A 22,171-nucleotide genomic window follows, 5' to 3' on the forward strand; every position below is an offset into this window, starting at 1 on the left:
ATAACGCCATCAAAATAGATGGAGATACACTGATTTATACCAGCTGAATATCTAACCAGCATAGCTTTTTTTAGCTGATCTTCAGAAGCTGAGGATCTGGTCCCTATATACCAGTGGTTAATCATAGGTCATTGCTCCAAAACCACATCCAAGACTTGTTGTTGTCACTTATCACAAATAGTTCCTCAGGGTATAGGATGTTGTTGGGGGCAGTGAACAAGTGTTTCACTAGCCTCTCTGCATTCCTGTTCGGACGTGTTCCTCATCTTCCACCTGATCATGTTGTCATAGGTCTTTGCCACCCCAGCTCTCCCTCGATTTAGAATACACCAGTGTTTTTTTCCTTTGAGGTCAGTGCCTGGAGGGAGTTGTCCTGAATGAAGCAGATTCTCTGGGATCACTGGCATTTCTTGTAACTCTGTAGCCTTCCATGATGGTATTTTGGGGTAAGGATTTTCAGAGGCAAAGCTCTTTCTGGACTTCTGCCTCTTGGGTGGTAGAATGTATCCATGCAATGGATGTCTTAGATCATGCACCTGTTTTTTGTGTCGTTTTTTATTGATGGTATGCTGTCTCACTAATGGTGATACAATCCCTGTGAGGCAGTCCACTGACAGTGTGGGAGTCCGTTTCAAAGTCCCTGTGATGATCCTACAGGATTGAGTTTAATATCAATGTTGTCTGCATGGCTCCGTTAAGCAGAAAACTGGAGAGTAAATCCGCTTTAGATTCAGATGCAAAGAATACTCCAACATAATAGCACCATCTAGCTGTTATATAGTGCTATTATGTTGGAGTATTCTTTGCATCTGAAACTAAAGTGGATTTACCCTCCAGTTTTCTATTCACAGTCAAACTGATTCAAGGATCCTTAGGATCAAGGATCAGATAAGGCTGCTGATGTGAAGACTCTATCTGTGGTTGAGACACTGCAAAGTTCTGAGCCAATGTCAGTGCCATAGGTAGCTGATTTATTGTCAGTACAGGCAGAAATCTGCAGCTGATACTGATGGAAATTCTGCTTTGAGTCCTGCAGGACAAGGAAGGTACCCCTGGCAATAGTGGCTGGCAATCAATTGGGGATGAATCCTCCAGAAAACTCAACACTTAAAACATTTTAGGCAATCAGCCCACTTGTTGATCGTTAGTGAACAGTACTGGATGTTGCAACCTGAAGTCACTAGCCCCGCACAGGGCCAGATCCATCCCTGCACAGGCACAGTGCAATCAACAGTGCTACTGTAACTTGCACCCCTTTTGCAAAGGCCCTTGTGAGGCTTTGCAGGGACATAGAATTGCCAGTGGACTACATCTTCTCCAGCAACACCTTCCCACCCCCAATCTGCCTCTTCCACCTGTACCCTACACCAACTGGGCCCAGGTTTGGAATAGAGATGACACAGCATTAGTAGAGCTTTTCTGCGCCAGGAGTATTGCCCAAAGGTGGGGGCCTTGCACCTGCCCTAGGTTTCCTTTTTGCTAGCCTCGCTGGAGTAAAAGGGCTGCAGGGCAATAATAAATCAGGGCCCATTTTGTATTAATAATTTTTTAAACATTAAGGGGCCTGAATCCTGAGATTTGATAAGAGCAACCCAGCTCCCACTGACTCCTGGCTCTCAGGATCAGGCCCATTGTTACTAAACATAATCATGATGACTGATCTTTCTGAAGGCAGCCATTATACAGTGAACAACAACATTTAAAACAATCCCTGTTTCCTCCCACTCTCAGGAATAAAGCAACCAACAGTTCAGGACATAAATGCCTGGCCAGGAAAAATAACTTTTTTCCACTTAAAACTTCAGGGGAAATTTAGGTTAATGGAATGTAACTATCTGATCTGAATTTGGCCAGAACCCTGTAGTTAACACCTGAATTTCTATAGCAGTTGTCATGGGATCTTTAAAGATCACAAATGGCAGGACCTCAGATTTATGTCTGAAATATATCACCTCTAGAGGCATACTAGGGCATTGGTTCACTTGCTATGTAGTCTTTGTGTAGCCTCTCAGATACATAGCATGATCAATAACAAATTTGATTAAATTCCCTCAATATGACTAAAAACAAAAGCTTGATTTTAAGTCACACTATTACATTAAGATTTCATATATAAAAAGCCTCACTTGTTACTAATAACTAGATATTTAAAATGTTTTCATCTTAATATAATGAATATACTAGTCCCTACCTCAACTTTTTGGTTCACTTCTTGCATTTCATTAGGCTTGGTCAATGGTAATTTACTTTTGTTTATAGTTCTATTCTTTTCAGTTTCACTTCGATCCTCATGGGTTTGGAACAATGCTGCTGCGTTTGACCCTAAATAAAAGACACTTATTTTTCTCACTGTTGCCAGCTCTCATGATTTTTATCATGAGGCTTTATTCTTCATAAAGCCTCAGCTTCTGGAGTCAGGGGATTATCTAAGAATCTCAGCTTTGATTTAAACAAAAACAAATTTCTAACCCTCGCTGCTGTGGAGGAAAGTTTGCAAGCATGAAACATAAATGCTCAAAACCAAGAAGGCAAATAAAAAAAATCCTAAATGTATTATTTTTTAAATCTTATGAGTTTTGGGAGCTTGAATCATGATTTTTGAAAGCTTAGAGTTGGCATTGCTGTTTCATTGACAAAAAGAAATTGTGTGTGTGTGGGGGAAATCATTCATATTAGGGTTTATAACCAACCCCCTTAAAAATATATTTAACTTTTTTGGGGTGTGTGTGTGTGCAGAATACTGGACTACAAGAACTGGCAGTGCCCTCTGAAAGTTCAATGTGAATTCACTGTGGAGATTCTTCTTTTGCAGGGATTTTCAAACAACTAAGCCCAAGACTGTGTCTGACCAGGGAAAAGAAGAACCTGAAGAGGAATATGGGCCCCAGGTGGGTATTCCCTGCTGAACTATAACTGAGTATAAGGAGAACCAGACTTAAAACTGTTTTGAATCTTTCAAGATGTGCTGCTAATGGCCCCTCAAAGAAGATTTTGTCTATTGCTCCTGGGCAAATTGTGCCACTGCATAATGCAGAATTAATGTTCTGCACCGAGTTTAATTTTTCCCGCAGAATTGGCTCTGCAGAGCTGCTGGCTGCTGCTAGGGGGCTGCTGGACCTAGCAGAGGACAGCCCCACGTGGTCACACATGCGACCAGGCCAGAGCCAGTGAGCTGTGTCCCACAGGAAGAGGCAGCAAAACCTGGAAGCAGAAGGGAGAGGGCTGCTGCTTTCTGGGATGGGAGACAGGGTAAGGGCGGGGAGGACAGCTGGGAGGGCGAGGCATGATTCAAGCTATTCTGCAGGTGGGCTTTCAACAGGTATAGGTCATCTCTGGCCAGCAGGGCAATACTGTTTACATTTTTTTTTGTTTTTGTTTTTTGTTTTTAAACTTAATTCAGTAAGAAATTGACTTAAAATTTCTTAAAGATTGTAGCAGTAATTTTGTTCCTCCTGCATGCTGGGAGTTCCAGGAAGAAGTCTGTCTCAGGAAATAGCTCCTGAAGCTGTGCAATATTGTGTACAATTTTTTCAATCTAACCCTAACACTATAAGCTCTTTAGGGTAGGATCTGTTTCTTTTTTTCTTTAGGTCTGTAAAGTGACAGGTAAATTATGGTACCGTATACAAACTTATTTCACAATATGATGCAGAGGCAACTTTTGATTATTCATTTATGATATTAATTGTTTTTTAATTGAATCCCACAAGATGTTTATCTCTATCTCCAGTATATTAACATCAGAATTGGTCAAAATCACCACAGCACCAACTCTGACTCCTGTTCCTATTACTTTGTTCTGCTGTCCTGGTACAAAGCAGGAAGAAAGCTGGCTATCCTGAGACCACTAATAATTTATTTCAAATAGATTCTGTAGTACACTACCAATTCACCTGACCCATATTTGAAAATGTTGGCCAACATTTTATATAGTAAAATTGATTGTATGTAACCCACAGACCTTCTGGGTGTGATGTTCTGTCCCATCTAGTGGCACCGAGACCACTTAGAGAGTTAAATGAGTCTGCTCTACAGTCTTCACGAACAACTAGTTGGCTTCTACCACATGAGCTTCTACCACATGAGCTAAGCTCCAAAGGTGCCCGATATGATCCCAGCCGCCAACAACTGGGGTCTGTTGGCATTACATTTACACATTATTATAAGCTGCTATACAAATTGTAGCATAGCAAGGCAGCAGCGGCAGGATTACTGAGACATACAGCTTCACTTTCCTAATGATGAGACTCCACATCAGTGAAGAGAACAAGTCCTGAATACTCTGCTCCTTATTTAGCCTCCAATAGTATTAAATGTAACCTTGAATACATCACTTTCAGTTTAGCTGTTTGGGTTGCAGGAGGGAGCTGAGAAGGGAGGAGCAGCCAGTTTTTCCACGCCAGCACATGGGTGTGTGTGAAGGAGGTGATAGTATAAATGATTACTCTGTATTTACATTGGAAAAAAATGCCCTTGGTTCATTCAGTAAAGCCAATTGCCTTGCAGAGGTGAAGGAATTAGTAACGTCACAAGGTAGAATATTGCTGCTCGTGAGCAATATGTGTAGATAAGGAGCAGATATGTATGTAGTAAAATATTTTCTTTGTTCCTCTTTTCCTCCTCACTTGATTATATATTGGCTTCAAAAGGACACAGTGTTTGATGGGATATCAAGTTTGGAATGTCAGCTCAGAGTTCTTATTCATATGTTACAGAAGGTATTTGTGTCCCATTGTGATTTACTCTGCTATGGTGACCATCCTATTCTGATGTTTGCCTTTTAGCTCTTCAACACTTCAGCTGTTTGGAACAGATGATAGAACAAAGATTTATGTTCAAATGAAATTTTTCTTCCATTGGTCTAGAATAGACATCCACCTCCAAATATTTCAGACTTCCCCGTGTATGCTTGTGAATCATCTGGAATTCATGCCAGTTAGTGCTCAGGCTAGTTAGAACTCTACTAGAAGGTGAATACAGCCCAATGTAAAATAACAGTGAGGGATATAATTTCAGGAAGATTTGTACCTGAATTACATAAACAAAATGTACTGTTGCGTGGTGAGTGGTTTTTTTGGTTGAAGAACAAGGGATACAGCTGTGTTAGAAGAAATCTGTAAGAATCTGCTCAGCAACTGAGGCCCATTGCTCAAGCTCGATATTATAGCTCCACTTTAAGCCAAAATGGCATCTGTGTGGCCTCACAGATGTATGTAACCTCTTCCTATGGTGGTGTGAGTCCTTACCCCCAAGAGCAACATATGGCTCTTCAGTTTTATAGAGGCTAGCCTGGAACAAAGCAGTGGTTTTTTGGTTTGGTTTGGTTTGGTTATTTTTTTTTACCATCAATGTTTTCTCTGAGGCTGAGGCTGGATTTTATAGTAACATAACTGAAGTTAATGGCAAAAGCTGATTTATTGTGGTCAGTTGCTCAGCTGACTTCACAGTTTGAACATCGTGGGTGTGTTGATTTTTGGATTGCAGAAGAGTTTAGAATCATGAACGGGAGTTAAATTAAAATCTTAACAACCATTACATTAAAGCACTGTAAAGAGCAGCTACTCTCCATTATCTTTTTTTGGACTGACTTCTGTTGGTGAGAGAGAGAAGCTTTTCAGCTACACAGAGAGGAGCTCAGTGTAAAAGCTCAAAACCTTTTGTCTCACAAACAGTAGTCCAAGAAAATATTAACTCACCCACCTAGTCTGTCTAATAGCCTGGGACCAACACAGTTACAGCAACATTGCATACCTATGTTGTTTTTTCAACTGGTTTTTAGGAAAGGCATGGAGTTTCAATGGTAAAACCTTCAAAAGGGTTCTTATCCTTTCCTCTGAATCACACTGCCGTTTAATAAATTGTCCAGTGTTACTTACTGCCAAACAGATGGTTGATGTTACCTAACGGTTGCTGCTTAAATGTCTCCTGTGACATCAAACAGTAGGCCAGCTGAATGATTGCAATTATCCTAGTATTTTGACTTTAATATGTGAACTCCCTTTTTGCAGAGGCCTTAATAATAAAGGCTTTTACTTCCATTTCCACTGCTGTAGATTCTTAGCAATCGATTGTATAAGCTGTAATGTTGTGATTCCACATATAATTTATAGCTGGGAATCAAGTCAATAGCCATCAAAGGGGAAAAGTTTAATCCAGCCTATAAATCAATACCAAAGTCCTCTATTGAAGTAAAACTGCCTGTGCTTTATTCTGATGAATTGAAACTGCTGGAAACAGCTCAGTGTGTCAGAGAAAATAGTTTCTGGCGTATGCTAGCTCAGGTATATTACAGGAATGGGAAGCCTGGCAACTGTTGCAAATATGAAAAAACAGCATATTGCAAGTGTAATCCTGTGTATTTCTAAACTCAAAATGGTATGCTCAGTTATGTGTATATAAAGCACAGACATCTGAGCTACCTCTCTTAAACCAGATCCTTGACAGATTTAAATCAGTGTTGCTCCATTGATTTACACCTGCTGAGGAGTTGGCCCTTTATTATTAAAATAAGTAAGAAGCAGGAATAGGCTATAATATACATGTTTAATGATGATGATCAAAGGATAAATACCTATCAGAGGAAAGTGATTCTATGATACAGCTTGCTTAAGAGACCAGTAGATGGCAATCTCTCGTCTTTACCAGAATTAAGAATACCTTGAAATCAGTATATGCCAAGGAGTTTCTCAGTGGTATGGAGACCCTATTATCTAGCAAACTGTGCCTCAAAATATTGTCTCACTTCAAATTCCAGTTAGCATGAGGCTAGAGAAGCAGGGTGGCTAGATCTAGACAGAATGTCAAGATAAATGATTCAATTGCTCCCAAACTGAAACTACCATTTGAGAAACTATGAGCCAGATTCTCAGCTGGTGTAAATTGACATAGCTCAGTTGAGGTCAATGGACTGTCAGTTTACACCTGCTGAGGATTTGGCTCAATGTTGGGTGCATGTACTAGAACAAATGCCTAGCAGCACCCCCTAGTGTTAAGTTTGCCAAGATTAGCTCCTTATGGCTTCTGAAATGTTTGCAGTTTGTCACATGAGAAGTGGTTGTTTTTAGGACCCAGATTTATCTCTGATTGTGCTGCTTTGGAAACCGCTGTGTGAACTGGGACTGGTCATGGAATCGTCTAGTGTAAACACCTGTATCAGAAAGATGTGGAGTTAACACGTTGCTATCATTCTTCTTGTTTGGTATTAGATCAAGGAGGGTGAGGATGATGGTTGAAAGCTCCTGTTTTTGGTAGCATATGCAGGAGGAATGCATGTGGTGACCAGTTCTCCTTGTTGCCATATAATTCTCAATTTCCTATAACAGGTTTTATTATTGTTTTTGTCTTACAGTAGCACTGACCGACCTCAGTCAGGGATTGGAGCCCCATTGTTTTGGGCCCTGTACCCACACACACACGATAAAATGCCATCCTGCCCTGAAGAGCTTACCTTTCTCTTCACGTGTCAAGCTTTAGTTGACCCGCCAAAAATTTTTTTGCTCCTTGTTGTTTAGCTGCTTTTTGTTGGGTAGGGTCTCTTAAGAATTTCTGATTTAGAGAAAGTTTGGCTTAAGTGATTCACCCAGCATCACACAGGTACTTTGTGGCAGAGGCAGGGATAGAATCCAGTCTTCCAGGGCAGCATTCAGCTGCCTTAACCATGAGACTGTCCTTTCTCTTCCTGAAGTCTCCTGCCTCATTCACTAAACACCTTCCAATGTCCGCAACAAATGAGGCACGGATCCTATAGCCAGCCTTCTTCACTATCCATTCTTGATTTCATTTCCTGATTCAACCAGGCCCAGTTCTCCCTGTCTGCTCTGGCTCCTCATCAGTTCTGTCTTCTCTCACCTCTTTCCCACTGGTTCTGAGTCTCTGGCCTAGTCTATACTAGGTAAGTAAGTTGGCATAACTACCTCGCTCAGGGGTGTGAAAAATCCATAGCCCTGAATGGCAAAATTAAGCTAACTAAGTGTATAGACAGTGCTAGGTTGATGGAAGAATCCTCCCATCAGCATAGATAGTGTTTAAACTGAAGTGCTGTGTGGCATTTTAAGTGTAGACAAGCCCTCAGTCTACTTACACAGCTAATCCCAATCTCTCCTCCCTGCCATCCCACTCTGCACTTCCCTCTACTCCCTGCAGGTTCAGCTTTTCTCCTCTGTGTATTCAACTCTGATGGCTTCCTCCGCTATGCTGCCTGGGCCATGCAGGGGGGTCACTGAGAGCACAGGAGAGACAGGTTCCTTGTTCTCAGTTCAGGTGTCTGGAACTAGAAATGCAGCACAGTCCACGGCAGCCTAGAGAAAGTCCTGCTCAGTGCCAGGCTGCAGCATGCCAAGCGTAGACAGCATCTGCAGGGAATTTTAGCTGCAAAAATCTAAGAAGCATGCACAAATACAATAGTTTTCAAGGGCTTATAAATTGATCACACTTTGGCAGATTTTTGTGGGGATGGCAAATAGCATATACCTACCACAAAAGCCTCCCCCTGCCAGATTTCTAGTTCCCTGCTCCCAAGCATGGGGGCATTATGGCTTTTCAAAGAAAAGGTCATCCAAATTTTTTAACGTGTTTTCGCAAAACAACATTTAGTCTTGTTCTCAGAAACAGCCAAACTGTTTTGTCTGAAAATTTTTAAAACAAGTCAGCCTGAGGCAGACACTTGGCGTGGGAAAACTGCAGCCACCGTTAACGTGTGGCAAAGTTATAAGTAACTGAAAACCTAGTCTTATAAAGAGAAGTATCATGGAACTTTAATAATAGGAGGTGCTACCAGCCCCACTCATAATAATAGTTCATATTGCAGCACATAATATAAAATAATAATACTATAGACACTGGACTATGTATCATTTGTAAGTCCTTCACTCTGCTCCAAATCTTCATTACAGCAATACCATCTGATTCGAAGTGATTTTGTCCAGAAGCTGAAAGAAAAAGAGGAACAGCCCTACCCACACAAATTCCATACAAATACTACACTTGTTGAATTCCTTGCCAAATTCAGCTACCTTAGAAATGAAGAGCAACTTCCTGACAAACAGTTATCTCTGGCAGGTTAGTACATGACAGGGTAGTAATTTCTAATTGCTCCCAAAGCCTCCATCTTATTTATTAGTTATTCATATGGAAGGGTGGGTTGCAGTAGAGCATACATTTGAGTGAGATCCAGTTACCCTGTCATATTGTGTCTCTTTTCAGATTATGTACTACTATACAACAAAAGTAAAACAAAATGTCATCTGTTCTGATTTCAGAGAGGACCACCTGCTTTTTACTCTTATTTCTCTAATGCTAATGTCCATTAAGCTATCTGGCTCTGGGCATCAAGTAGTCTCTAAGATAGCCTGGACTTAGCCTGTAAAAAGCCGCATCTGAAAACATCTGCAAATGGATAGAGGGCCAGTGAACAACATAAACTTGACATAGTGTTCCTTCCTTTTAAATAGAAGTTCAATTTACTCAAAGTCTTTCATCCTTAGAGACCCACTGTTACTGTTGCGTGTGACATCACATATATTCAGAAGGACTCTCTTTCTGTATTATTAATGTTCTCCTGCACTATTTAGGTGATACTGCAAACTGCAGATAAAGTAAAATCCTATTTGAATTTGACAAGAGGTCTCTGGCTTATGCTACAACAGGTTTTTGTCAAAATACATTTAAATGAGCCTTTGTACATTGGATAAAGCTGAGTAAAAGGTGTTCTTTGACAATGTCTGCAGAAATTTTAAACTAGGGTTGCCAACTTCCTTCTTGCACAAAATTGAACAGCCCTGCCCTGCCCCTTCTCCGAGTCCCTGCCCATGCTTACTCCATCCCCCCCCGCCATTGCTCGCACTCCCCACCTTCCCTCACTCACTCATTTTCACAATGCTGGGGCAGGGGGTTGGGGTATGGGGGGTTGAGGGTTCTGGCTGGGGGGTACGGGCTCTGGGGTGGGGTCAGGGATGAGGGTCTTGAGGTACAGGAGGGGGCTCCAGGCTGGGGGGTGGAGCTGATGGGTTCAAAATATGGGAGGGGGTTCAAGGCTGAGCAAGAGATTGGGGTGTGGAGGAAGTACAGGCTCTGGGTGGGGGGTATGGGTTCCAGGGTGGGGCCAGAAATGAGGGGTTCAGGGTACGGGAGGGGATCCTGGACTGGGGAAGGGGGTTAGAGTGTGAGGTGAAGTGAGGGCTCTGGCTGAAGGTGCAGGCTCTGGTGTGGAGCTGGGGATGAGGGATTTGGAGTGCGAGTATGGGCTCTGGGCTGGGGCAGGGGGTTAGGGTGCGGAGAGGGGTATTAGGGCAGGGGTAGCTCTATGTTTTTTGCTGCCCCAAACACGGCAGTCAGGCGGTCTTCGGTGGCACGCCTGCAGGTGGTCTGCTGGTCATGCAGATTTGGCGGTGTTTCTGCTGGTCATGTGCTGGTTCTGCGCCTTCAGCATACCCACTGCCGAATTGCTGCCGAAGCCACAGGACCGGTGGACTTCCTGCAGGCATGCTGCCAAAGGCTGCCTGAATGCCACTCCCACAGCGACCGGCAGGCCACCCCCCGCAGCTTGCCGCCCCAGGCACCTGCTTGCTGCACTGGTACCTGGAGCCGCTCCTGGTTTCCAGCTGGAGGTATGGGCTCCGGGGTGGAGCTGGGGATGAGGGGTGTGGGGTGCAGGAGAGGGCACCAGGATGGGGGAGGTGGGACTGAGGGATTCAGAGTGTGGGAGGGGGCTGCAGGTTGGGGTGCAGGAGGAGGTATGGGCTCTGGGGTGGAGGTGTGGGCTCTGGGGTGGGGCCAGGGATGAGGGATTCAGGGTGTGGGAGGGGGTGCTGGGCTGGGGCAGGGAGTTGAGCTTTGGAGGGGGGTGAGGTATCCAGCTGGGGTTCAGGCCCTGGCCTGGAGATGAGGGGTTTGGGTGCAGGAAGAGGCTCTGGATTTGGGGGGGCTCAGGGCTGGGGCAGGGGCTCAGTGTTGGGGCACAGTCTTACCTCAGGCCACTCCTGGTCAGCAGTGCAGTGGGGCCAAGGCAGGCTCCCTACCTCTCCTGGCACCATGCTGCACCCCGGAAGCAGCCAGCAGCAGGTCCAGCTCCTAGGCAGGGGGCCAGGGGCTCCATGTGGTGCTCTCACCCACAGGCATCGCCCCCCAGCTCCCATTGGCTGTGGTTCCCAGCCAGTGGGAGTGCAGAGCCTGTGCTCGGGGCAGGGGCAACTCACAGAACCCCATGCTTCCCCCGCACCTAGGAGCCGGATCTGCTGGCCGCTTCCAGGGCACAGCCGAGTGCCAGGATAGTAACAGCTGCTTCACAGGAAGGTGCAAAAAATGGTAGCGAAAATGGTTACAGAATAATTCACCACAGGGAAAGTTCCTTCATGGTCAACTTTAGTTAGGGCTTGCCTTATGTCCCGAGGCAGGAGGATTTATAACTCCTTTCAAACTTGGGCTTCCAAGTTGAAGCTGAGGTGTGAGTCATACCTAGTAACCTGATCCCCTCCCTGGATTTATGGGCCCAGATTCTGAACTGTGACTGAGGAGTGCTCAGCATAGCAGTGGCAAGGGTGTGCCAAAGTGAGTTTAAACCACCTTTGTCCTCCACTCAATCCCTGGTAGTGTTATGCTGACTGGTCCCTCCCTGCAACTGACAGCAGCCTGCAGGAAGTGCAGGGGTACAAAAAAGAAAGATAATTCATTAAACAAATAAGACCCACCCCAAAACAAAGCAAAACAAAAACTTGTCTTCAGTTTTGTTTGAAGGTTTGGGTTAGTCGTTGTATCTGAAGCAGATCAGTTATTCCTGCATTCATCACCTGCACCAATTCTAGTATCGCCTCCTTTGTATTGTGCGGAACAGTGTATTTGTTCTAAATCATGAGCCTCCCAGTGTGTCACTGATATCAATAATCTTCATTTTTTGAGAAATCTCTGAAACTCTCTATCAGCATGCAGGTGTCCTCTCATAGAAGGCTGCTAACCACTGTAATTGTCTCTTGCTTTGAAGTTATCAGAAAAAGAGATCAAGCCCTATATTATAACAGAGAATTTCAAAATTCTGCACCTCGATTGGAAAGTGCACTTAGTCTGCTCTGTGATTATAAATAATCCTAATGTCTAATAGAATGTGGCACTAGAGATGCACTTCTCTTGATTATTTTCGGGCTTTGCAACTCTACATCATAGGTTCTCATAGGTTTATCGCCAGTGCTCAGCAGAGCCCTTCCTAGTGGTCCAAACTGAGGTTCTGGGAGGAAAGGTGGGTCAATGAGATGGTCTCTCTCTTATTAAGTAGTCCAAAGAAAGAAAAGGCTGGATAACTCCAGCTCATCCATACAGCAGTCAGGTTAGTCACTAGACATGGAATTCTCCCCCCATGTTGTTTTCTTGTCATCTATCTACAAACAACCTCCCCTTTTTTTTTCCCAGGACGAATTCATGCCAAGAGATCTGCTGGTGCGAAGCTCTACTTCTATGATCTCCGGGGAAATGGACTTAAATTACAAGTTATGGCCAATGCTAAGTGAGTAAACTTTACTTCTGAATAATGTGGAGCCCCCCCCCACTCACACTCTCTCTCTCTTTCTCTCTCTCTGCTTCTTTAAATTTGTTGCAGGGAGCCTGGGAAGGCTGCTGGCAGAAGCTGTGCAGTGAAACAGAAAGAGAGATGGAGTACCTTTAGGAATAAAGCCGTTTACCTAATGGAGTTCCTTGTTCAGTGTTAGAAGGAAGCAAACCTTTCTGTGGTCCAAACCTAAAATTCAGATCCAGATCCAAACTGCTCTAAACTTTGTGGTTTTAACCCCTTATTGATGGTGCTCTTCCAAACAGCTGCTCAATAGCTCCGGAAGCTTAATTAGTTAATATTTGCACAATGCTCTGAACCGAATAAAGCTCTATAGGGGTGACCCAAAGCCCATTGATGAGATGAGTCTCCCCACTCACTTCAGTGGGGTTCTAACCATCACCTAATTAAAGGCTAAGTGTTTTTTACTTTTTGGCTGGGCAAACTATTTGTTGTTAATAATTGTTAGTCAGATTTGGCTGTGTTCTGCTCATGAATTATACTGCAACAGATTCGCTTCTATACCTTTGTTCACATTTAGAAATTATTTGCTGAATGTTTGCATGCTAACGGATTTCAACTTGTTTATTGTTCTTGAACTGTTTGCTGTGGTGTTCTATTTTGATGGGACACATAGAGAAGAGGTAGCACTCCTTAGCTGGAGTAAATCAGCCCTTGGATGTCAAAGGAGCTATGCTGGTTTACCCCAGCTGAGGATGTTTCCTGAATGTGTGAGTGTGACTCTTATGAAATCCAGTTTTCTGGTGTGTGCTTGAGAATAGGAATTTGAAATTTGCTTTCTGCAATATTCACTTAAAATGTGCTATTTGGGCAAATATTCCTGCTAGTAAATATGTTAAACTATTGGCAGAAAGCAAATACAAAAGGGATGTGAACATAGTCAAAGTGAATGCGTGTGAAAATCTGAAAGAATCTTTGTGTCTATTTGCTGTATTTATCTATTTATTTTTGAGGATTGCATACATTCCGAAAATGAAGAGATTTTAATTTCTATTAACCAATCCAGTGGTTTAGTGGAGAAAGTCTTTTTTGAATAGTTATAATATCAAGGTGCAAAAAATGGAATATAACTTGAATTTGGGTAGTGTAGTTAAAGTTGACCGATCTTTTCAATCACATGTATGCAGTTAGTTACTAATGTAAATTCATAGTGCTTTTCATTTAGGTTAATTTTAATTTAAATTATTATTTGTAATCTATTATATTCTACCCACAATAACCATAAATAACTATATTTCAATCAAGAAAGAAATATCTTAGGATAATTCTTTACAAGGATGGTTTTAGTTTAACTGTGCTAAAAGTTATTTTCTACCTGTCATAAACAGATAAGTAAGAGTTAATAGAATAGAAGTACTTCATATCTCTTTTGCCTATAAAGGCTTAACAAGATCAGTGAGCCTGGCTGTCACCTGACCAGAGGACCAATCAGGGGACAGGATACTTTCAAATTTTGAGGGAGGGAAGTTTTTTGTGTGTGCTGTTAGATTTTGGTTGTTGTTCTCTCTGGGTTCTGAGAGCGACCAGACGTGCAACCAGGTTTCTCTCCAATTTCCCTGATACAGGTTCTTATAGATTCAAAATAGTAAGTACTAGGTGATAAGGCGAGTTAGGCTTATGTTTGTTTTCTTTATTTGCAAATGTGTATTTGGCTAGAAGGAGTTCAAATTTGTATTTTGCTGAAAGGATTTTAATTTGTACTTGTATACTTAGGCTGGGAGGGTATTCCCAGTGTCTATAGCTGAAAGACCCTGTAACATATTTCATCTCAAATTTACAAAGATAATTTTTACTGTTTTTTTCTTTCTTTAATTAAAAGCTTTTCTTGTTTAAGAACCTGATTGTTTTTTTATTCTGGTGAGACCCCAGGGGACTAGGTCTGGATCCACCAGGGAATTGGTCGGGAGAAAAAGGGAAGGGGGAGAGAGAGGTTAATTTTCTTTCTGTGTCAGGATTACTTTCTCTCTCAGGGAGAGTCTGGGAGGGGGAGAGAGAAGGAGGGGGGAAGGTGAATTTTCCTCTCTGTTTTAAGATTCAAGGAGTTTGAATCACAGTGATCTTCCAGGGTAACCCAGGGAGGGGAAGCCTGGGAGAGGCAATGGTGAGGGAAAAGGTTTACTTTCCTTGTGTTAAGATCCAGAGGGACTGGGTCTTGGGGGTCCCCAGGCAAGGTTTTGGGGGAACCAGAATGTACCAGGCACTGGGATTCCTGGTTGGTGGCAGTGCTACAGGTACTAATCTGGTAATTGAGCTTAGAGGAATTCATGCTGGTACCCCATCTTTTGGACGCTAAGATTCAGAGTGGGGAATTATACCATGACACTACCTTTGACAGAAAGAGAATGGTTGGGAAAGGAATCTGCATTTCTAAGTCAGCTGCTTCTTTTTGTCAGATTTTTTAAGTCTGAAGACCTTTTCACCAAGACCATAGATAAGCTGCGGCGAGGAGACATCATAGGAGTTTTGGGATATCCTGGAAGAACCAAGCATGGAGAACTTAGCATCATAGCTACAGAAATAACTCTGCTGTCACCATGCTTGCATATGCTGCCTCATCTTCATTATGGATTCAAAGATCAGGTAACTTCAATCAGGGACAATGGTTGGGGAGCCCATCGCTGGCTGCCTAGAAGCAATTGTTCTATGGGATTTACTTTTGATTTTTTTATACAAGTAAATTCATGTTGGCCTTTTTTTGTCTGTACAGTTTGAACACAAAGCTATAGATCTCATATAATATCTTGAATTAATATAACACTTTTCAGCTCAAACTGCCACAAAGTGCTTTATGAAGAATATGCATGCAAACACCATTACTGAATTTCAGCCACTGCCGGGGTGTGGGAGGGCCGAAGTCAGCTTGCACAGAGAGGGATGGGGAAATTTTGTACTAGGTTATTCGGGCAGTGATTTCCAAACAAAGCTGATAGAGAGAGAGAGAGTGTGAGTGTGTGTTTGTGCGTAAGGGTGGGGCAGGGGGCAGCCTGAAGGAAGGCAGGCAGACTGTATCCACTGAGGCAGAGCAATCGACAGAGGTAGGACCAAACTGTGAGTGAGACTTGGCTGGAAGCCTAACACCCACTTCCCACCTTTCCCACCCTTTCCTTGACTAGGGGCAACAACTGGACTCTGAGTGAGTTGGGAAGCCCCCATCTCCCACCAGCTGAGGCTCTGAATTCCTGAGACTTTGTTTTCCCTTCAGTTTGGGGCATGGCCCCAGCTTTTTGCTTGTAGAGAAGGTAGAAAGCAGCCCAGGGGAGGCAAATCTGGAGTGGTAGCCAGAAGTGACAGAGCCACCCCATCCTCTCTCCCCTTGAGCCCCCAGAGGGGACCTGGTGGAGAACGAGGGCCTAGGTCCTCCTATGCTTCCTTTCCGGGCTGGCTCTAGGTTTTTTGCCGCCCTAAGCAAAAAAATTTTGGTGCCCTGCTGCCCCAGCGCTGGGCTCCCTCCTTTCCTCCCCACCAGTGCCCTCCCCCCACCCACACTCCCCTGTCGCCCCAGCCCTGGGCTCTCCCACCAACCTGCAGACTCCTGCTGTCCCAGCCCTGGGTCACTGTTAACTCGCTCCCAAGGCGGGTCATTCAGCAGGAATTTTGGATGTGCACAGAACACAGACAGGATTGGTTCCCATATGGTTAGAGAATGGCAGTAAAGTGGAACAATTTTCAGCTTGTGTGATTGGTGGATATCTGGATGCATATTATAAGACTGTCCTACATAAATGAGGAAAAGTTGAGATGCCTTTATTATTCTTTTGTTCCACTCTTTGTTTCTATGGGGAATTTGCCAATGCAATATCACTGTCTTCCTTTTAAACAAATAAAACTTAAAAATAAAAAAAAAGGCAATAGCTGTTGATAATAGCAATTCCAGTCCTAAAAACCACTGGGAAGCATTTCTTGCTTCTTCATTTCTTATCCAACTTTTTCTACAGCAAGTTACAGTGGATCAGTATATTTGATTTGGGAGAAATGAAGTAACAGTTGCCCAAATTGAGCTTGAGCACTCCTGAATTTTGAGGTGTTCAAATCTGGAAGGCAGGTGCTAGATTCCCTTTCTGAATATTAGCTAAATCTGGAAAGGAAAAGTCAATTTCCGCTTCCATGGCTCAGACATGCAAATTCTCCTACGTGCCTGGTACAGTATCTATAGCTGCCGAAGTCCCCTAGCAGAGCCTCCCCTCCCTTACTTTTCATTTTAAATTCTAGTGGGATCCACGTACCTCCCTTGCTAGGCTTCAGATGGAGAGGGGCACTGTCCATTTAGTCCACCCAATTCCTTCTTTGTGGGCTGCAAGGTGAGGTCACACCAGTATCCATAATACAGTCTGGGGAAGTCTTCTGAAGGGGACATCTGGGGCAAACCCTTCTACTACTTGGGCACACTTATTTCCCATTCGCAGTGCCACCTCTTTCGACTCACAGCATGGCTCAGCTACCTCACTCCCTACCCCTCCCTTTCCTGTTGATAGTGGCCAAGAGATTGCTGGGAAATGTAGTTCTTTCCCTGCTCCAGGGCTGGCTCTATAGGCAGGGAGCTAGGAAAGGAACTACAGCTCCCAGGGTCCCATGGGTTCTCTGCTCCCATTGTGGATCCCCAGCTGCTCCATGGCTCCACTTCTGCAGGGTTGTGAGAGGGGAGGAAGTGAGTTTAAAAAAAAAAAAAGGATGACCAAAATGATGCCACCTGGAAATGTGCTGCCCCAAGTACCTGCTTGTTTTGCTTGTGCCTAGAGCCAGCCCTGCTTCCCTTCTTCCCCAGCCACCTGAGAGGTCGCAGAGGACTTCAGGGGACAACGAACTGTGACTTGGCTGCTGGGCCCTCTGGACTGCCCAGAAGAGCAGTCCCAAAACCAGAGAGAGAGAGTTTGGCCATGGCCTGACCACTAGGCCTGATGGCCCCTGTCATAACATTTTTCCCAGATCTGGACCTTAGTGTCCAAAATATGGGTGTTAGCATGAAAACCTCCAAGCTTAGTTACCAGCTTGGACCTGGTAAAGCTGCCATCAGCCAGGAATTATACAGTGCCTAGCTCACTGTGGTCTCCTCAAAACCTTCCCTGGGGGACCCCCAGACTCAGATGCCTTGAGTCCTACAAAAAAGGGAAATAAACCATCTCCCTTCCCCCTCCTCCCCCCTCCAGGTGTTCCCTCCCTGGGTTCCTGGAGAGATATACAGAAGCAAGCTCCCTGAATCTAAACAGAGGGACTCCACCCTCCCTGTTTCCAGTCCTGGAAAACACAAGTACCGAGAGAGCTAATCTCTCCTCCTCCTCCCCCCCTCACCCAGAGGGTATGCAAAGTCAGGCTTAGTAAATCTAACACAAAGAGATTTTCCCCCTGACTTCTTCCTCCCACCAATTCCCTGGTGAGCTGCAGACTCAATTCCCTGGAGTCCCTGCTAAAGAAAAACTCCAACAGGTCTTAAAAAGAAAGCTTTATAAAAAGAAAGAAAAGTACATTAAAAATAGTCTCTGTATAAGGTGACAATCTACAGGGTCAATTGCTTAAGAAAAAAAAGTGAATAAACGCCTTATTCGAAAAGAATACAATTTAACACATTCCAGCAGCTACACACATGTAAATACAAAAGAAAACAATATAAACCTTATTGTCTTACTATCTTTCTACTTATAACTTGGAAACAGGAGATTAGAAATCCAGGAGATAGAAAATCACTCTTATAGCTGAGAGGGCACAGACACAAGACAAAGAACAAAGAACTCACACACCAAAACTTCCCTCCACCCAGATTTGAAAAAGTCTTGTTTCTTGATTGGTCCTCTGGTCAGAGGTTTCAGGTTACTCCTTTCCAGGTGAAAGAGACATTAACCCTTAGCTATCTGTTTATGACAGCCCCCAAATGAAGCCTGCTACAGTACCCTACAAAAGACCCCATCTCAGAGTTCTTCATGGCACTCAATATACTTACTGTGAAGACTGAGTAGGACTTGCTTAATTTGAATTCAGTTCAAGGGAGTCTACGTATTCCAAGGCTGATGCTTAGAGCACAGATACATCCCTGTGTTGTTTTTTAACACTTGGATAATGTTATGTTTCAAAAGGAAGGAATTTGGGACAGTTAAACTGAAACATAAACTTAATTTTTAAAAAATGGTGGGGTTTTATTTTTTAATTTGGATTTCTGTTTGGCAGGTCATAACATATCTGTTTTCTTGCTTCTTTCTGGAATAGGAATGCAGGTTATTCTTCCTATTGAGGGAAATATCTGAGTCAAAAGAAATTACATACTTGAGTAGTAACTCGATTAATTTTGAATGTTGATTTAATAGCTGGATATTGTGCTTCATCAGTATCTATATTATCATTTTTTGTGATTCTTTGTAGGAAACCAGATATCGTCAACGTTACCTAGATTTGATCATGAATGAGAATGTGAGGCAGAAGTTTATTACGAGGAGTAAAATTATCACTTTCTTACGAAACTTCCTGGATAACCTTGGATTTCTTGAGGTATGGCCTGAGAAGATGATTGACATGATGGTTGCATTATGTCACGACATACTTCGTAATCATTCAGATACATAATATTTTAATGGCCAAGACTTTCAAAAGTAACACACAATTTTGAGTGCCCACCCAACCTGAGACAAGTTTACAGGGTCAAGTTTTCAGCTGAAGGATGGTCAATACTTTCTGAAAATCAATCTCTCTTAAGGTGTGTCAAGTTGGGCACCAAAAATCATTAGTTGCTTTTGAAGACTTTGGCATATGTGTTCAAAGCACTGTAGAGACATTAATTCTCACAACACTCCTCAGAGGTAGGTGGGTAACTATTCTCCATGCTTTAGCGGGTGAAACTGAGAGAAAATGGTTAAATGACTCGCCTAAGGCCAGTATCTCCTGACTCCATTTCTGTCCTCATTCCTCTAGATCACACCATCTTACATGGTATAAAAAGTATCCTGTTCATTACTGGAAAAGGCTTGATTTGCACTGATCAGAATAACTGAAAGAAATTCACATGCTGGATTAATCTAAGTATGTTTCATTGGTAATTCATAGTCAATTATAGCCTCCATAAAGATACATGTTATTCCTGGTGTTTAAAATTCTAAGGCAGGTTATACAGTATCATATACAGCAAGGATGCCTAAAGTGTGGCCTGAAGGCTATGCGTGGCCTGCAGAGTTCTAAAATGCAGCCTGCAGCTGCCCTCCAACTCGCTATGTCTTGCGCATAGAAGAGAGGTCCATGAAAAGGAATGATTCCCCAGCCAGATGCAAATTCCTTTCAAATAGTTCTGCTTTCTTTGGTGGCGAAACAAAAAAGACTAATAAACAATATCTAACCATATGTCAAGGAAGATTGAAGTGCAAGTTACTGTTATGATAATGTAGGTATGTTTGGTTTCTAAAGTATTGATATGTAATTCATGTCCTTTACCAGGCAAAGCTCACATTGAAATCAATAAAGACGGCAGGGGCAGGCCTGGATGTAGTCTTCAGCCTGCCATCAAATTGCCAGTGTGGCCCTCGGGGTTTAGGGCCCCTCAACTGACTGTGTGTGCGCGTGCGTGGGTGCGTGCATCCATGTTTAAAAACTCAACACACACTTAGCTAAGAAGTCACAACAAGTACCTCCATTGTGTATATGATTACATACTCAAACAATACGGACATGGAGTCTTGTCAGTGTTGTCTTGCAGCATTCTCATTCAAATGAACATACCACAATAGAATATACAGAGATATTAGTTGCTGGAAAGTTATTGTACATGTTACTTTATGCTGAATTCACATCTAGTTACTGTGCCAATTCTGAGGTCTTCTGTAATCTGTGCTAGTGGGAGTCAGAAGAAGGACCTGTTTCAATGTGATATGTTGGAGTCCTTCAGCAAACTGGGTGTCAAAAGACCCAGGGGCCACTTGGGTCATCTGAATGTTTAGTGTTTCCAATGCAGTGGCTGATTATTTTATGAGACTGGGTACTGGGATACTCTCTGTGGGTGGAGCCCACTTCACAGGCAGTGTTTCAAACATTCTGGCACCTGCTGAGTGCACTAGTCTTAGTTTGATTTTTGCTTTTTTAAGAGGTCTTTATGTAGCTTTTGTATCTCCTAGTTGACAGTATTCTAGGAGAAGCTGGTCGTGACCTCTCTGCTTGGGTTGCCCAACACTTTTCTATGGTAAAGGATACTTGTGACTTTTTTGAGATAGTCTAAGATCTCCATTGTTTGCAGCAGGCCTTTGAAATTCACCAGGTAGAAACCCCTTAGGTTAGAAAAGTGCCTTTTTTTGCCCCATAAAATTCTGTTAAGGTTTGCTGAGATTGCAAGTATTAAATCACAACTACCCTTTCATGCCTCGGGAAAATTGTGGCACCAGGCCCTATGTACACAGCGGCAGCACATGGTGCATTGGGAATGCCTGGGAGCTGCTGCAGAGGCCGGTTAGGAAGAAGAGAACTGGGCTGGGCTTCCTCCCATTCCAGAAGATGGTCACAGTTCTGACAGAACCCTTGGTACCATTGCTGCTTCATCAAAATCAAACTTTCTCTGTTAAATCTTTTCATTTTGATGAATCTACATTCTCCAATTGCAACAATGTTCTGTTAGAAACTTTCCAACGTGCTCTACTCCTAACTCAGCTAGCATATGTCTACACTGGAGCTGGGAGGTGTGATTCCTAGTGTAAAAGTCACACTAGTTTGGTTCAAGCTAGCACACTAAAAATAGGAGTGTGGAAGTTGCGGCATGGACTTGGGCTAGACACCTGAGTCCAAGCCTTCCCAACCCCTGGCCTAAGCTTGGCTAGCTAACACACGTCACTGCCTGTGCTGCAACATCCACATTGCCATTTTTGGGGCTCTAGTGTGAGTCTGTCTACTCGTGCTAGGAATCACGCCTCCCAGATGCAATGTAGACATATCTTTAAGCACTTCTGAAAATGTTACCCCAAGACAAGTTTGTATCTTTTTCTAGCTTTAATCACCAAGATCAGGGGTGGGCAAACTACAGCTCGGGGGCCACATCCAGCCCTCCAGACATTTTAATCTGGCCCTCGAGCTGCTGCAGGGGAATGGGGTCTGGGGCTTCCTCTGCTCCGGCACTCCAGACAGGGAGCAGGATCAGGGGCTTGCCCCACTCCCTGAAGCTCCTGGAAGCAGCAGCACATCCTCCCTCTGGCTCCGATATGTAGGGGCAGCCAGGGGGTTTGCACGCTGCCCCCTCCCAAAGCACCTGCAGACAGGGCAGTGTGCAGAGCCGCCTGGCTGCGTCTTCACATAGGAGCCAGAGAGGGGACATGCCGCTGCTTCTAGGAGCTGCTTGAGGTAAGCACTGCCCAGAGCCTGCACTCCTGATCCCTCTCCTGCATCCCAACCCCCTGCCCCAGCCTAGAGCATCCTCCCACTCTCCGAACTCCTCGGTCCCAGCCCGGAGCAACCTCCTGCACCCCCAACCCCTTATCCCCAGCCCAACCCCAGAGCCTGCACCCCCAGCTGGAGCCCGCGCCCCCTTGCACCCCAACCTGGAGCCCCCTCACACATCCTTGCCCCAGCCTGGAGCCCCCTCACACACCCTGAACTCCTAATTTCTGTCCCCACCCCACAGCCTGCGCGCCCAGCCGGAGCCCACTCCCCAACCCCTAATTTCAT

General features: G+C 43.9%; 1 protein-coding gene across 3 annotated transcripts in view; it reads left to right on the plus strand.

Annotated features, from left to right (window-relative positions):
- LOC115646615 (lysine--tRNA ligase-like) overlaps positions 1-22,171 on the plus strand; it is a 48,992-nt gene that overhangs the window by 12,486 nt on the left and 14,335 nt on the right. For all 3 annotated transcript variants that reach the window (XM_030552642.1, XM_030552641.1, XM_030552643.1), the window contains exons 3-7: positions 2,813-2,888; positions 8,892-9,057; positions 12,397-12,490; positions 14,947-15,133; positions 18,902-19,027. In XM_030552642.1, the coding sequence (XP_030408502.1) occupies positions 2,813-2,888; positions 8,892-9,057; positions 12,397-12,490; positions 14,947-15,133; positions 18,902-19,027 (649 nt within the window). The remainder of the gene's footprint in view (positions 1-2,812; positions 2,889-8,891; positions 9,058-12,396; positions 12,491-14,946; positions 15,134-18,901; positions 19,028-22,171) is intronic.

This window comes from Gopherus evgoodei, chromosome 2, assembly GCF_007399415.2.
Source record: "Gopherus evgoodei ecotype Sinaloan lineage chromosome 2, rGopEvg1_v1.p, whole genome shotgun sequence".
NCBI lineage: Eukaryota > Metazoa > Chordata > Testudines > Testudinidae > Gopherus > Gopherus evgoodei.